Source organism: Cherax quadricarinatus, chromosome 3, assembly GCF_038502225.1.
Source record: "Cherax quadricarinatus isolate ZL_2023a chromosome 3, ASM3850222v1, whole genome shotgun sequence".
NCBI lineage: Eukaryota > Metazoa > Arthropoda > Malacostraca > Decapoda > Parastacidae > Cherax > Cherax quadricarinatus.
The window spans coordinates 52964648-52983068 of NC_091294.1; the positions used below are offsets into that span (position 1 = coordinate 52964648).

The 18421-nt window shown below is 42.4% G+C and overlaps 1 protein-coding gene across 1 annotated transcript in view; it reads left to right on the forward strand.

Moving 5' to 3' along the window:
- Window positions 1-4451: 4451 nt before the first annotated feature.
- Window positions 4452-18421, forward strand: part of LOC138853688 (zinc finger protein AEBP2-like) — a 194825-nt gene continuing 180855 nt past the window's right edge. The window contains exons 1-2 of the mRNA XM_070091810.1: window positions 4452-4514; window positions 4595-4639. Of these exons, the coding sequence (XP_069947911.1) occupies window positions 4508-4514; window positions 4595-4639 (52 nt within the window). The 5' untranslated portion in view covers window positions 4452-4507. The remainder of the gene's footprint in view (window positions 4515-4594; window positions 4640-18421) is intronic.

The window sequence follows — 18421 nt, forward strand, 5'->3', positions numbered from 1 at the left end:
TTGGGCCCCTACTTAAACAAGATGAGTCCTACACAGATGACAGCAAGGAAATGAGTGAGCTACTCAAGTCCCAATATGACTCAGTTTTTAGCAAGCCGCTAACCAGACTGAGAGTCGAAGATCAAAATTAATTTTTTATGAGAGAGCCACAAAATTTGGTTAACACAAGCCTATCCGATGTTATCCTGACGCCAAATGACTTCGAACAGGCGATAAATGACATGCCCATGCACTCTGCCCCAGGGCCAGACTCATGGAACTCCGTGTTCATCAAGAACTGCAAGAAGCCCCTATCACGAGCCTTTTCCATCCTATGGAGAGGGAGCATGGACACGGGGGTCGTCCCACAGTTACTAAAAACAACAGACATAGCCCCACTCCACAAAGGGGGCAGTAAAGCAACAGCAAAGAACTACAGACCGATAGCACTAACATCCCATATCATAAAAATCTTTGAAAAGGTCCTAAGAAGCAAGATCACCACCCATCTAGAAACCCATCAGTTACACAAACCAGGGCAACATGGGTTTAGAACAGGTCGCTCCTGTCTGTCTCAACTATTGGATCACTACGACAAGGTCCTAAATGCACTAGAAGATAAAAAGAATGCAGATGTAATATATACAGACTTTACAAAAGCCTTCGACAAGTGCGGCCATGGCGTAATAGCACATAAAATGCGTGCTAAAGGAATAACAGGAAAAGTCAGTCGATGGATCTATAATTTCCTCGCTAACAGAAAACAGAGAGTAGTCGTCAACAGAGTAAAGTCCGAGGTAGCTATGGCGAAAAGCTCTGTTCCACAAGGCACAGTACTCACTCCCATCTTGTTTCTCATCCTCATATCCGACATAGACAAGGATGTCAGCCACAGCACCGTGTCTTCCTTTGCAGATGACACCCGAATCTGCATGACAGTGTCTTCCATTGCAGACACTGCAAGGCTCCAGGCAGACATCAACCGAATCTTTCAGTGGGCTGCAGAAAACAATATGAAGTTCAACGATGAGAAATTTCAATTACTCAGATATGGTAAACACGAGGAAATTAAATCTTCATCGGAGTACAAAACAAATTATGGCCACAAAATAGAGCTAAACACCAACGTCAAAGACCTGGGAGTGATCATGTCGGAGGATCTCACCTTCAAGGACCATAACATTGTATCAATTGCATCTGCTAGAAAAATGACAGGATGGATAATGAGAACCTTCAAAACTAGGGAGGCCAAGCCCATGATGACACTCTTCAGGTCACTTGTTCTATCTAGGCTGGAATATTGCTGCACACTAACAGCACCTTTCAAGGCAGGTGAAATTGCTGACCTAGAAAATGTACAGAGAACCTTCACGGCACGCATAACGGAGATAAAACACCTTAATTACTGGGAGCGCTTGAGGTTCCTAAAACTGTATTCCCTGGAACACAGGCGGGAGAGATACATGATTATATACACCTGGAAAATCCTAGAGGGACTAGTACCGAACTTGCACACGAAAATCACTCACTACGAAAGCAAAAGACTTGGCAGACGATGCAACATCCCCCCAATGAAAAGCAGGGGTGTCACTAGCACGTTAAGAGACCATACAATAAGTGTCAGGGGCCCGAGACTGTTCAACTGCCTCCCAGCATACATAAGGGGGATTACCAACAGACCCCTGGCAGTCTTCAAGCTGGCACTGGACAAGCACCTAAAGTCGGTTCCTGACCAGCCGGGCTGTGGCTCGTACTTTGGTTTGCGTGCAGCCAGCAGCAACAGCCTGGTTGATCAGGCTCTGATCCTCCAGGAGGCCTGGTCACAGACCGGGCCGCGGGGGCGTTGACCCCCGGAACTCTCTCTAGGTAAACTCCAGGTATGTACATGTTTATAGAGGGGCCACAGATATATCAGATCACTTTTTAGTTGTAGCTACACTGAGAGTTAAAGGTAGATGGGATACAAGGAGAATAGAAGCATCAGGGAAGAGAGAGGTGAAGGTTTGATAGGAGTGAATGGAGACAAATGGTTTTTAATACTTGACGTGCTGTTGGAGTGTGAGCAAAGTAACATTTATGAAGGGGTTCCGGGAAACCGGCAGGCCGGACTTGAGTCCTGGAGATGGGAAGTACAGTGCCTGCACTCTGAAGGAGGGGTGTTAATGTTGCAGTTTAAAAACTGTAGTGTAAAGCACCCTTCTGGCAAGACAGTGATGGAGTGAATGATGGTGAAAGTTTTTCTTTTTCAGGCCACCCTGCCTTGGTGGGAATCGGCCAGTGTGTTAATATATATATATATATATATATATATATATATATATATATATATATATATATATATATATATATATATATATATATATATATATATATATATATATATATATATATATATATATATATATATATATATATATATATATATATATATATATATATATATATATATATATATATATATATATATACATACATACATACATACATAATTTGTGTATGTGGTGCTTGTGAATTTATTTCAAGTTGTTGGAAAATATACAGTTAGCAAATACTAGAGAGCAGGTAAGGGATGAATGAAGAGTGTAGGTTGTGTGGTGTCAGTGTACACACTGTGCTGATATATTCTTGATAACCATGACTACTTATCCTCTACCACCCCTACCCTCCCTCCCTCCCTACCATCCTCCCTCCCTTTTTCACCTCCCTCCCTCCACCAGAACCTCCCTTACGTACCCACCTCCCTCACTATCTTCCTCATCTACCTCCCTCCTTCACCTCCTTCTCCTGCCTCCCTTCCACTCTCACCTCCCTCCTTCCAACATCATTAGTCTCTAACCTCCTTCCACCAGGACCTCCCGTACTATCTTCCTCACCTCCCTCCCTAACTTAACTCCAAAATTACCTCCCTTACCTACCCACCTCACTACCTTTCTCACCTACCTCCCTAACCTTCTTCCCTCACCTCTCTCTCTCTCCCCTCCCTAACCTCAATCCTTCCTTAACCGCCCTCCACCAGTGCCTCCCTTACGTACCCACCTCCCTTATCTTCTTCACTTCCCTCCCTCCCTAGCCTTCCTCTCTCTAACACCTCCCTCCTTCCTTCACCCCCATCCCTCCCAAAACTAATTCCACAAATACCTCCCTTATGTACTCACCTCCCTTATTATTTTCCTCACCTACCTCTCTCCCTCCTTCCCTCCCTCACCTCCCTCCCTCCTTCCCTCCCTCCCTCCTTCCCTCCCTCATCTCCCTCCCTCCTTCCCTCCCTCACCTCCATCCCTCCCTCTACGTACTTACCTCCCTTATTATTTTCCTCACCTACCTCTCTCCCTCCATTACCTCCCTCCCTCCAGTACTTCCCGCCTCCGACACCCCCTCCCTCCATCTCCTCTCTCCCATACCTCCTCCAGAACCTCCCTAACGTACCCACCTTCCTCCAATACCTCAAGCAGTATCTTCCTTTTTGGGTTATCCTCGGTTCCTTACAATTATGTTGCTATGTATGATAATATATGTAACTGCCTCGCCTCCCTCATCATCTGCCTCACCTCCCTCATCATCTACCTCACCTCCCTTATCATCTGCCTCACCTCCCTCATCATCTGCCTCACCTCCCTCATCATCTACCTCACCTCCCTTATCATCTGCCTCACCTCCCTCATCATCTGCCTCACCTCCCTCATCATCTGCCTCACCTCCCTCATCATCTGCCTCACCTCCCTCATCATCTGCCTCACCTCCCTCATCATCTGCCTCACCTCCCTCATCATCTGCCTCACCTCCCTCATCATCTGCCTCACCTCCCTCATCATCTGCCTCACCTCCCTCATCATCTGCCTCACCTCCCTCATCATCTGCCTCACCTCCCTCATCATCTGCCTCACCTCCCTCATCATCTGCCTCACCGCCCTCATCATCTGCCTCACCTCCCTCATCATCTGCCTCACCTCCCTCATCATCTGCCTCACCTCCCTCATCATCTGCCTCACCTCCCTCATCATCTGCCTCACCTCCCTCATCATCTGCCTCACCTCCCTCATCATCTGCCTCACCTCCCTCCTTCACCTACATTAGAAGTTGAATTTCCTTTATCACATTATTCTGTTTCCTTTAAGATTATTAAATATAAAATAGATGAGGTGTTACATTGTAATAAGAATTGTTGGGTTAATAAGGAGGTCGTAGTCACACTTGATATTTCTCCTGATAGATAGTGAGGTTTTAAGATTTAAGAACATTTATTACAAGGGAATTCCTTTCACGTCACTGTTGTTATCTTGGTAGTATTGATAGCAGAAGTTTCTGCTATTCACCAGGTTCCATATTTACCAATGGACGCTGTTATGGTGTATTTTTACCTAATAGGCTTATTAGTTTATGTAGGCCGTATTGAGATAGATAAGTGGGTAATATTAGTTTTTAAGAGAGTGTGATGAGTAGTTGTTGAGTGTGAGGTGTAGAGTATTGGAATAGTGACGTCACTCAGCCAATCAGAGGAGGGCTCTCAGTGGCCCATGTTTACTTCAACATGGCGGGTGAGTGCTCACTCAGATTATTGTGTTTACATTTACAAATACAAGGAAATACTCAAACTGACAGACTTCTCGTCTTGCAGATATATACTACTTCACAGACGACGAGTCGGAGAACAGTAAAGATGGTGAGTACTGCACTCTTAACCTCGGCTCTTCAGTGTTGTCTCAGGGCTCTATGTAATTTATATATAAAGTAGGACATCAAAATTATTGTTGTGCCTTGAACTGCGTTGTATATTCACACATAACGAAGACAATAATGCTTAAACGTGAGTTAACAGTAATATTGTGTAGGTAGTGTGTGTTGTAGTGTAGTAATGAGTAGTGTGGTGGGACGTGGTAATAACTACACAACTATGAATGAACAACATTCATTCTTTTTTTATATTTCTTTGATGAGAGAGACAAAGGTTAGTAATTATTACATCCATGTTGATGTATCATTGACTCTACAAAATTTGACTACTGGAAAAGGCCAAGCTCAGAAATTAAATGTTTTCCCTCATTTAAATTATTAAAGAATTAAGATATTACCTGCCATTCACTTGTAGCTAATTAGGTGTGAATTATGATTATTATTAGTGTAAGTAAATTACCTGCATGAGGTTCATAGGGTATTACCTGCATTATTACAGGCAAGTAATTTGGGCGAGATAAGTGGGACTTAAGTCACAGTAGGTCGCTGAACTGTAACTCCCTCGATTCCCACTTCACCACTCACAAAAAGCTAGACCTGACATTAATAATTACAGTATTAAACATTAATAGCAATAATGATAAATTATAAAATATGTACTGTATATGATTAGGCTTGCTGGGTACACAAAAGAAATTTGTATTACCACTTACCATTTAATTACTTTATCATAATTATTTTATGGAAACACCCAAACTCTACAGCTAGGATTTACAATGGCCAGTGCAAAAACTACTGTACATTATGGGTAACCATCACTTAGCTAAGGTGTGCTGTTGGGAGGAAGTCATTGAAGTCCTCTATTTTTCCATCCTTGTTGCTGAATTGTAAGAGCATTCCACACTATCTCAATTCTTCATGAGGAACATGCCATTTCTAAATTATGGATTGAGGCTGATATACACCAATTGACCCTCGAGAATGCTTGATTACATTGCACAATTCTGTCTGTTGTTCATACATTCATTTTTAATATGGCGTCTCTCTGCGGCATCACTCCCCGGCTGTTCTGCCTCCCTCCTCACTCGAAAATTCTCGAAGGGTCCAAATAGCATCACATTTTAATATGCAACTATTATATTATTCATTTATATGTTCTGCATTTAGGAAATTATGTAAAAAATGTCCACATTGGGTTATGTATGGTTTTTATCTTTTATCGCCCTCTAACTGCCACCATATATATTACCGTTGATGGAGAATATAAAGATACATCTTGTCAATATAAGTGAGAGTTGTAACCTCACCTTGGAATTTAAGGAAAATAATAATTGATTGTCAGTTTAACCTATAATAAATATTTTAGAAGATAAAGATGTTTATTTTGACAAATTACATGGTTCTACAGAGGTATATAATAGTAGCATTTTGGCAAACTTAAAGATTAACTTAAGATTAGTAAGGCAATAATACATTGTTCATATGGTCATTAGATGAGCTACAGTGAGTACAGTAGAATTGTATATTCTATCAGGTAATGCTACATGGTTTTGGTAAGTCTAGTAGAGACATATTACACTATTGAATTAGTTAATAAGATTACAGTATGACTGTAACAATTGAAAACGGTTTACAATATGATGTATTATTACAGTTTAGTACTATTTAAAACAATGAAATTTGGTATTACAATGGAACAATTTACATTATGATGTACTGTATTACAGTCTACTACTATTTAAAACAATGAAAAAAAGACATGCGAATTTCGAAGTAGGAAGTGGTTGAGTATTCATCAGCACAATATGAGTAGCTTTTGAGAAACTCGTAGTGATTAGGTACGGTTTGTCTCTTTAATTTTAGGTGATGAGGTGATTTCTTATTAAGGCCTTAAACTGATTTGCAGACAGGTGGCCTTTAGTGTGTTCTGGCAATGAATTCCAGATCTTCGGGCCTTTTATGTGCATAGCATTTTTGCATAGGGAGAGATGAACACAAGGGACATCGATGAATGATCTGTCTTGTATTATGGTCGTGTTCTGTTATAGTTATCAAGGAGGAGTTTGAGAGGAGGGTTTACGTTAGAGTATAATGTTCTGTGTATGTAGTAGGCACAGTAATAAGTGTGGATGTTTTGTATGTTTAGCAAGTTAAGACTCTTGAAAAGAGGTGGAGTGTGTTGTCTAATGCAGGAGTTAGTAATCAATTGCACTTCAGCATTTTGCTGGGTTATTAAAGGCTTAAGGTGATTTGCTGTGGTTGAGCCCCATGCACAAATACCATAGGTGAGGTAAAGGTAAATGAGAGAGTGGTATAAAGCTAGAAGAGCTGATTGGGGTACATAGTGCCATATCTTTGAAAGGATGCCTACTGTTTTGGAGACTTTCTTGGAAATTTGCTGTATGTGTATCTGAAATTTGAGACTGCAGTGAAGGTGGAGACCTAGAAATAACAAAGCAACTGTCAAAATGCACTGTATATAACCTCAGTTAAACAATACTATTATCTATTCAAGGTGGCACGTGGCCTGGTTGGCAAAACTCTTGCTTCACATGCTGAGGGTCTGGGTTCGATTCCCAGCAAGGGTGGCAGCATGTTTCCTTACACTTGTTGTCCATGTTCAGTGTTCACCCATCAATAAAATGGGTACCTGGGTGTTAATCGACTGGTGTGGGTCGCATCCTGGGATTGACCTAATTTGCCCGAAACAAGCGACTTTCTATATAGTAGTATGTCATTGATGTCAGCTAGGCCTGTATACCATGTTCATATACAGTGGACCCCTGGTTCACGCTATTAATCCGTTCCTGAGAGCTCATCGTAAAGCAAAATTATCGGAAAGCGAATCAATTTTCCCCATAAGAAATAATGGAAATCAAATTAATCTGTGCAAGACACCCAAAAGCATGAAAAAAAAAAATTTACCACATGAAATATTAAGTTTAATGCAATAGAATAATTACAATAATAATAATAACAATAGAATAATCACAATAGAATAATTGACATTTACCTTTATTGAATATCTGGTGGTGATTGATGGGATGGGAGGAGGGGAGAGTGTCGAAGTTTTTAATGTTTAGTGAGGGGAATCCCCCTCCATTAGGACTTGAAGTAGCAAGTCCTTTTCCGGGGTTACTTCCCTTCTTCTTTTAATGCCACTAGGACCAGCTTGAGAGTCACTGGACTTCTGTCGCACAACATATCTGTCCATAGAGGCCTGTAACTCTCGTTCCTTTATGACTTTCCTAAAGTGGTTCACAACATTGTCAGTGTAATAGTCACCAGCACAGTTTGCAATAGCTGTGTTAGGGTGATTTTCATCCATAAAGGTTTGCAGTTCAACTCACTGTGTACACATTTCCTTAATTTTTGAAGTAGGCACAATGGATTCCACAATGGCATAGGCTTCTCAGGGTTAGCCCCAAACCCTTCAAAATCTTTCTTAATTTCCATGCTACTTCTCACCCTTTTTACCACATTTGAAAGTATGTAAAAAAATGTAGATCTTATTTTTGTTTTTTTTACATTTGAAAACGTGTAAAAAAAACTTTGATCTACATTTTTTTTTTTTGTTATATTTGAAAATATGTAAAAAAACGTAGATCTACTTTTGGAGCACTACGCATGTGAACATAGATCTGTTTGGACAGCTTAAGGGTTAAGACACCAGCTGTCCCTGTTCACCTACCAGTAATATAGGTACCTGGGTGTTAGTCGACTGGTGTGGGTCACATCCTAGGACAAAATTGACCTAATTTGCCTGAAATGCTCTGCATCACAAGGGGCTTTCTATTTAGTAGTATGTCATTGACATCAACTAGGCCTGTATACCTTGTACATGTACAAGTAGAAATAGGTTATTATTGTTATTATTATTATTATTATTATTATTATTATTATTATTATTATTATTATTATTATTATTAATTTAGTTTTCTCACAAATTTGTTCCATTAATCGTTCTTTGTTTTATTTTAGTTTCTCTATTTTCTTACAATCGCTGTTATTTCTTTATTAATATGACAACTATACAGTGGACCCCTGGTATTCGATGTTAATCCGCTCCTGAGAGCTCATTGAATACTGAAAATATCGAAAAGCGAATCAAATTTCCCCATAAGAAATAATGGAAATCAAATTAATCCGTGCAAGACGCCCAAAAGTATGAAAAAAAAAAATTTACCACATGAAATATTAATTTTAATACACACAAACTGAAGAAGACATGCACAGTTACATGACACTTACCTTTATTGAAGATCTGGTGATGATTGATGGGATGGGAGGAGGGGAGAGTGTGGATGGTGTTAGTGTTTAGAAGGGGGAATCCCCTTCCATTAGGACTTGAGGTAGCAAGTCCTTTTCTGGGGTTACTTCCCTTCTTTTAATGCCACTAGGACCAGCTTGAGAGTCACTGGACCTCTGTCGCACAACAAATCTGTCCATAGAGCTCTGTACTTCCCGTTCCTTTACAATTTGTCTAAAATGGGCCACAACATTGTCATTGTAATAGTCACCAGCACGGCTTGCAATAGCTGTGTTAGGGTGATTTTCATCCATAAAGGTTTGCAGTTCAACCCACTGTGCACACATTTCCTTAATTTTTGAAGTAGGCACATTGAATTCCACAACTGGCATAGGCTTCTCAGGGTTAGCCCCAAACCCTTCAAAATCTTTCTTAATTTCCATACTAATTCTCACCCTTTTTACCACAGGGTTGGCACTAGAAGCTTTCTTGGGGCCCATGGTGACTTATTTTGCAGAAACAAGCGCCAAAAACAGTGATAATATGGAATGTACCGAATGTATCTTTAGATGCACGCACACTGGCTGGCTTGTAAACACTGGCACACACATAGGGCAGTTCAGGCTACACATGGACGCATCTCGTACGAATTGTATCGAATACCGGGTTTTCAATCGGATACCGAGGCAAAAATTTTGCGTTAAAATGCATCGAATACCGGATTTATTGAATACCGATGCCATCGAATACCGGGGGTCCAATGTATATGAGAAGGTTACTTTATTTGATCTTTCAAAGTAAAGGGTGAGGAGAGGGGTGGGTGTATCTTACAACTCCCCTTATATTATTATAGTATTCATTATAAATGGTGTATTACATATCATGTACACTGAGTATCTAAATTACTTATGTGGCCTCAGAAATCAATGTTTGAGAAGAGAAAATGGACACTATGTGAGTTATGACATGTTATACATGAAGATGTTTCATCCACCAAGACTTAATCATAAACAATAACACATCGTGGGTATATAGACTTGTAAAGGTTGGAGAGAGAGATCATGAGGTGAAAGAATATTGTTTTGTTGTTTCATGCGAGTAGTCAGCAGAGTACATGAAGTGAGGTGATCTCACTCACAGTTAGCTAGCTTCACTAAAACAGGAAATTATGAACGATCAAAATTTATAGAAATTTTATTGGTTGTGGCTACTACTGCTAATTCTAAACATAACCTGCTGTTATGGTCACTTTCCTTGAGAAATTCATATGGTGGGTATTAGTGTTTGTGTAGAGTGCATGCCACAATAATATTTTTCTGACATGTATTTGTGTTTAGGTCTTGTTGAATGTTGGCCCTTGGTGGATTTAAGGCATTGTGCGTGCGTGTGCGTGCATACGTGCGTGCGTGTGTGCGTGTGTGTGCGTGTGTGTGTCGTCTGTGCCCTTCCCTATTTTCATGACTTTGCATTTGGCGGGATTAAATTCGAGAAGCCAGTTGCTGGACCAGGTGTCCAGTCTGTCCAGGTCTCTTTGAAGTCCTGCCCGGTCCTCATCTGATTTAATTCTCCTCATTAACTTCACATCATCTGCAAACAGGACACTTCTGAGTCTAACCCTTCCATCATGTCGTTCACATATACCAAAAATAGCACTGGTCCTAGGACCGACCATTGTAGGACCCCGCTCGTCACAGGTGCCCACTGTGATACATCATTACGCACCATGACTCGTTGTTGCCTCCCTGTCAGGTATTCTCTGATCCATTGCAGTGCCCTTCCTGTTATATGCACCTGATCCTCTAGCTTCTGCACTAATCTCTTGTGAGGAACTGTGTCAAAGGCCTTCTTGCAGTCCAAGAAGATGCAATCAACCCACCCCTCTCTCTCGTGTCTTACTTCTGTTACTTTATCATAAAACTCCAGAAGGTTTGTGACACAGGATTTGCCTTTCATGGATCCGTGCTGGTTGGTGTTTATACTCTTGTTCCGTTCCAGGTGTTCCACCACTCTCCTCCTGATAATCTTCTCCATAACTTTGTATACTGTACACGTCAATGACACAGGTCTATAGTTTTGTACCTCTTTTTCTGTCTCCTTTTTTAAAAATGGGAACTACATTTGCTGTCTTCCATACCTCAGGTAGTTGCCCAGTTTCCAGGGACGTGTTGAAGATTGTGGTAAGTGGCACGCACAGCATGTCCGCTCCCTCTCTAAGGACCCACGGGGAGATGTTGTCCGGTCCAATTGCCTTTGAGGTATCAATATCCCTTAGCAATTTCTTCACCTCCTCCCATCTGTATGTATGTCGTCCAACACTTGTTGGTATATTCCTTGCTGGTGTCCCCATCTGGTCTGTCCCCCAGAGGCCTTCCTGTCTCCACTGTAAATACTTCCTTGAATCTCATGTTGAGCTCCTCATATACCTCTTGATCATTTCTTGTGAGTTCTCCACCTTCTTTCCTCAGTCTTATCACCTGGTCTTTGACTGTTGTCTTCCTCCTATTGTGGCCATACAGCAGTTTCGGGTCAGATTTGACTTTCGATGCTATGTCGTTTTCGTACTGTCGCTGGGCCTCCCTCCTTATCTGTGTGTACTCGTTTCTGGCTCTTCTAATCTCCTTATTTTCCTGGGTCCTTTGCCTCCTGTACCTTTTCCATTCTCTGGTGCACTTAGTTTTTGCCTCCCTACACCTTCAGGTAAACCAAGGACTCGCCTTGGTCTTCCTATTATTTCTGTTTCCCTTGGGAACAAACCTTTCCTCTGCCTCCTTGCACTTTGTTGCTACAGCGTCTATCATCTCGATTACTGATTTTCCTACCAGTTCTCTGTCCCACTGAACCTCCTGCAGGAAGTTCCTCATACCTGTGTAGTCCCCCCTTTTATAGTTTGGCTTTTCCCATTCAATTCCTGTTACCTTCTCCACTTGTAACTCTACTATATAATCAAAACTCAGAACCATGTGATCGCTAGCTCCAAGGGGCCTCTTGTAAGTGATGTCCTCAATGTCTGAACTGCTCAGGGTGAACACAAGATCCAGTCTTGCTGGCTCATCCTCCCCTCTCTCTCTGGTAGTGTCCCTGACATGTTGATGCATGAGGTTTTCAAGTACCACATCCATCATCTTGGCTCTCCACATTTTGGGACCCCCATGTGGCTCCAAGTTTTCCCAGTCGATCTCCCTGTGGTTGAAATCGCCCATTACCAGTAACTCTGCTCTGCTCGAGTGAGCTCTTCTTGCCTCCTCAGCCAGTGTGTCCACCATCTCTCTGTTGTTTTCTTCGTACTCCACTCTTGGCCTCCTGCAGTTCTGTGGTGGGTTATACATCACTCCAATGACTACTTTATGTTCTCCAGACTGAATTGTACCTACTATGTAGTCTCTTTCTCCAATCACATCCATGCCTTCCATTTCCTCAAATCCCCATCAGTTTTTTATGAGCAGTGCAACCCCTCTTCCCCCTCTACTCCTTCTATCTTTCCTCAGGATCTGATATCCCAGTGGGAAGATTGCATCTGTTATTGTCTCAGCGAGTTTTGTTTCTGCGACTGCTATGATGTCTGGGGATTTCTCACTGATTCTTTCGTTCCACTCCTCATGCTTATTCGTTATACCGTCCGCGTTTGTGTACCAAACTTTCAGCTTCTTTTCTGTCACTGTGGTCCTGCAAGAATATTGGGGTTGGGGGAGCGAGAGCCTTGGTGGGGGCCTATGAGGGGCTGTGGTGTATGTGGGGTTTGTGATGATAGGGGTGGGGTCAGAATGCCCATAAGGGACAGCTGTTGGGGTGAGGTTTGTGATGTGGGGGTTGGTGGCGGAGGGAACAGTGAGTGGGTTGTAGTTTAGGTTGCTCAGTTGCGTTGGGATTGTCGCGGTTGGAGTCTTTCGGTGGGAGATTCTGCGGGGTGTGTTTGCCCTTCCTCCTGTGTCTGGGGTCCTTCTCATCGTCATCATTGCCTCTCGTTCCTCCTTGCGTCTCTGTACCCTCTCTTTCAGTGTAGTCCTTTCTTCTTGTGTTTTGTCGCGATCGAGGTATACTCTCTGGTACCCCTGTTTGTCCCTCAGCCGTGCTTTCTCTTGCAGGATCCTGGTTTGAACTGATTCTTCCTTGAAAATTACTTTGACAGGCCGTATCCTTCCACTCGCAAACCACCCAATTCTCCGAAAATTTGTCACTTGGGTCATATCGCCCTCACCTATTGCTTTCATGATGCCTTCAGTCATTTTTTCCTCTTCCAGCTTTATTTCTTCGAAGTTGTCCCCCTTGGCTGTTTGGAGCCCATAGACAAAAACTGACCTCACCCTTTCCTCTTCCCACTAAGTCTCCATTTGCATCCTCTGAGGTGTTTTATTTCCTTCCATTGAAATGTTCTTGCCTTCAGTCCCTGTCCTATCTGAAACTTCTATTCTCAGTGAACTGTCTTTCATGATCAGCTGTTCCTTGCTACTGCAGTTGGCTGTTAGTCTCTGCATATAACATACCTTCATTGTCTTCGGACCTGTTGTTTGATCTTAGTATGCTCCCCGTCTTTTCCCTGGCCCCACGTGGGTCTGATAGGGCCTTTGCATACAGCATATCTCCTTTGTTTCTTACCGTCCCCTTGTCTGTGCCTGACATAAAATTTCCTGATGTCGCATCTGTGTGTGTGTGTGTGTGTGTGTGTACTCACCTAGTTGTACTCACCTAGTTAAGGTTGCAGGGGTCGAGTGTGTGTGTGTGTGCATGTGCGCATGCATGCATGCATGCACACGTGTGTGTGCATGCATGCGTGCACACGTCTGTGTGTGTGCGTGCATGCATGCATGCACGTGTGTGTGTGCATGCATGTGTGTGTGTGTGTGTGCGTGCATGCATGCGTGCATGTGTGTGTGCATGCATGCGTGCACGTGTGCGCGTGCATGCATGCGTGCACATATGTATGTGTGTGTGCACGTACGTGTGTGGGCACGTGTGTGTGCGCACATACCCTCACCTAATTGTGTTTGCAGGGGTTGAGTCATAGCTCCTGGCCCCACCTCTTCACTGGTCACTACTAGGTCCTTCTCTCCCTGCTCCAATGGCTTTTATCATACCTCATCCTAAAATTATGTATGGATCCTGCCTCCACTATGTCACTTTCCAGACTATTCCACTTCCTGACAACTCTGTGACTGAATACATGTACTTTGTAACATCCCTGTGACTCATCTGAGTCTTCAGCTTCCATTTGTTGCTGTGTCCCATCTCTAAAATATCCTCTCCCTGTCCACCTTGTCAATTCCTCTCAGTATTTTATATGCTGTCAACATATCCCTCCTGTCCTCTAGTGTTATCAGGTCGATTTCCCTTAACCTCTCCTCGTAGGACATGCCCCTTAGTCTCTTGACCATCTTTACCAGGTATGGGTTCCAAACTGGCGTTGCATTCTCCGATGTGGGGCTGATGTACACAGTATACAGAGTCCTGAACGATTCTTTACTGAGGTGTCTGAATGCTATTCTTAGGTTTGGCAGGCACCCATATCCTGCAGCAGTTATTTGGTTATGTGTGCCTCAGGGAATATGCTACCTGGAGGGTATCCCGGGGATCAATGCCCCCACGGCCTGGTCCATGACAAGGCCTCCTGGTGGATCAGGGCCTGATTAACGAGGCTTTTACTGCTGGTTGCACGTAGTCCAATGTACGAACCACAGCCAGGCTGATTTGGCACTGGCTTTGGGTATCTGTCCAGCTCCCTCTTGAAGACGACCTGGGGTCTATTGCTAATTCCCCTTATGGCTTGTGGGAGGCTATTGAACAGTCTTGGGCCCCGGACACTTATTGTGTTTTCTCACAGTGTACTAATGGCGCACCAATTGTTGTTGGCAGTCAAGTGGTCCAAATATCCTTCACAGCCTGGTTGATCTAGCACACTGCAGAGGTGGTGATCCAGTTTTTTCTTGATAGCTTGTACATAAGTTCTGGCAGTGTTTCTGAGCTCTGCTAGTGGCAGGTTAAATAGTCAGGGCAGTCATGGACATTAACACAAGAACACCTTTAACAGATTTCAAATGTTTTTCTATTCCTGCAGCCCAGCCCTTGGAAGATCAAAACACCCCACTGGAAATTCAGCTAAAAATTAGGGACTTCACACAACAGTGCAACATAATACTCACTACAGTGGTACATAATATGGACATTTATTGGACAATGACATCATTTGTTTACTCTTGAACATCTTCAAAAATCAAACATTTCCCCTACTTTGAGCTCCATTTCAAGGTTCTTTTCATAGTAAAACCAATCAAAATCACCTCTATTTCTCTAATATGTTTTCCATTCTATTAAATGAGACCAAGATAACGAGAATACAACTATAAATACTATACGAAAATACACCACAAAGTCTGTGTTTTAATCCAAAAACACGGTCGGAGTTTTTTTTCTTCACATTATGCACTGTGTGCTACAGGATTTTTTTTGTATGGTGCACACTGACCACACAAACCCATTCTCTCACATGTGGGCCTACCAGCTTTCTCCTGAAGCCGCTAAAATTTTTGAGTATATATACATCAAACACGGTGACTCATAAGACGCATATATACGACCGAAACAGTCAAAGGGTTAAATTGGTGGCTCAGGTTTGCCCCCCAGAAATTTCTGAAAACTGATATTGTCGCCCAGATAATGTAACTGATGGAACAGGAAGCATGGAAATGAGGTGTTGCTCTGGCATCCAACAAATATCGTGTCTTTCAGGCTAGTAAAATGAGTTGGCCAGACCATGTGGGTGCATAAACTTTATCATGGTGTCGTCACTTTCTTCCACCGTTACTTCAACAGCATTTCCAACCCACCATTTTTTATCATAAATGCAAGCAATGTAATTACCAGGGAGCAGTTGTGATGTTCGTAAGCCTGGCATTTTAGTGCCCGTATTGGAAGTTCTGGCAACAAAGTAGATGGCATCATTTGAAACTTTGCTTATGCATATGGTGTTTGAATCAAGTGGCACAAATTGGTGATTCTCCCTTGTTCCAGCTATTGTGCTGCATTCTTGCCATCTTTCTTCTTGAAATGATTGTTTTCATCAACTTCTTTTTTGGGAACAAATATACAGTGGACACTACACAAATACAGTGGACCCCCGCATAACGATTACCTCCGAATGCGACCAATTATGTAAGTGTATTTATGTAAGTGCGTTTGTACGTGTATGTTTGGGGGTCTGAAATGGACTATCTACTTCACAATATTTCTTATGGGAACAAATTCGGTCAGTACTGGCACCTGAACATACTTCTGGAGTGAAAAAATATCGTTAACCGGGGGTCCACTGTATATTTAATTCCATGTACAGTGTGACTATTATCGAAATTGATGATTTTCGAATCCATTTTCCCCATAAGAAATAATGTAAATCCAATTAATTCGTTCTAGACGCCTAGAAGTATTAACAGCAATTTTTTTTTTCACCTTAATGATAGATTTACATGCACAAAAGAATGAACATTCAACATGACAGTTACCTTTATTGAAGGCTGTTGTTGATGAATGGAAGATAGGGAGGAGTAGAGAGGGAAGAGAGGTTATTGTTTGGAAGGGGAATCCCCCTCCATAAGGACTCTAGGTCACTTCAGGGGTCACTTCCCTAGCTTAAATATAGATTTACATGCAGAAAAGAATGCCAAATAAATGTAAAGCACTAATGAAATGTAAATGACCATTGATAATAGGGGTAGTTGATGAGTGGAACAGTCTGCCTAATAGGGTGTTCGAAGCTAAAACATTGAGTAATTTCAAATTTAGGTTGGATAAATACATGAGTGAGAGGGGTTGGATTTGTATCGGGCTTGCACATGAGTAAATAGGTTTATCAAAGCTTATTGCTTGGGTAGCAGTTAGACTGTTAGTGGGTTGGATTTGTGAAGGACCTGCCTAGTATGGGCCAACAGACCTATTGCAGTGTTCCTCCTTTCTTATGTTCTTATGTTCTAAAAGCTATGGCTTGGGTAGTTTCAAATTTAGGTTGGATAAATACATGAGTGAGAGGGGTTTGATTTGAGTTGGACTTCCACCTGAGCTTATTGTTTGGGTAGCATTTGTTCTGCTAGTGGGTTGGATTTGTGAAGGACCTGCCTAGTATGGGCCAACAGGCCTGTTGCAGTGTTCCTCCTTTCTTAAGTTTTTATGTTCTTATTTAACATCAAACTTACCTTTATTGAAGGCTTGTTTGTGTGAGGGAGGGATGGCGAATTTATTGTTGGAGAATATGACACTAATATCAACTCTTCGGCTTATTTATCTATCACCATTAAACTAATATGACACAATAAATAATATTAATAACATAGAAACATGGAATATACTTTAGAATGAATAATATAAGTCATGTATGTCACGAGAGGTGTTGTGTTGTTGTTGGGTGTATAAGGGCCACTGAGAGTAAGCCGTCCATAATGGTGGTGAAGCAGCAGCTGAGGTGGCGGTGTTTTCTGTAGCCCTATATAACTCTAACAACATTGGAGGAGTTAGTAGAATCGCTGAATCACTGAAGAAGGCACCCTCTACCACCATCACAACCACTACCACCATCATAACCACTACCACACTCTACTATTATCACAATTGCTAACACACTCTACCACTATCACAACTGCTACCACCATCAGTACCACCCTCTACGACAATCACAACTGCTACAACCCTCTTCGCCCATCAGTACCACCATCACTACCACCCTCTACCACTATCACAATTGCTACCACGTGTACTTAGCTCATCATAGTCAAAGTCTGTTCAGTGATCATCGACGATCTCGCTTCTCTTGAATCACCACGTGTTGGGAGAGATTTAGCTTAGAGTGGTGCTTGCTGGACCTTCGTCTTCCTCTTCACCATCAGGATTGGTGCGTCGGTGGTTGCCTACCCAAGGGCAGGAAGCCTGTTGGTGCCTGAAGTCTCTACGCTTGTCGATTGCACGCCATACAGCCAGTCTCACCGCCATTCGGGATATACAGTGCTTCATCAAGCTACAGTTCACCTCCTCAGTGTCCTGTGCCAGGCAAGTACGTGTGTTTTCTTACACGTACTTGCCTAGCTGTGTACTCTCACTTTTTGGCTGATTGTCACCACCACAACTGTTTATTCATCGTTACATAACTAGATGATGCCTTCGTTGCCATCCACCTCCCACCCCCCTTCCACTCTCCCTCTACCGCCCACACCTGCCTCTGCCTCTTCTAAATCCAATTCCTTCTCGCTAAAACTCAAATTCTCTAATCCTGATGCCACTATCTGTCCTGAAAATTTATTATATCAGATCACTGGTGCACCTCAACTTAGTCTTTAAAACTAACTCAGGCTTCAAACTCCTTGAACATCAAAATGGTATACAATACCGACAGGTTGTTAGGTAAGACACATATGCAACAGTTAGACAACTTTATTCCGAAACGTTTCGCCTACACAGTAGGCTTTTTCAGTCGAATACAGAAAGTAGGCAGGAACAGTAGAGATGTGAAGACGATGTAATCAGTCCATCACCCTTGAAGTCGTAGAA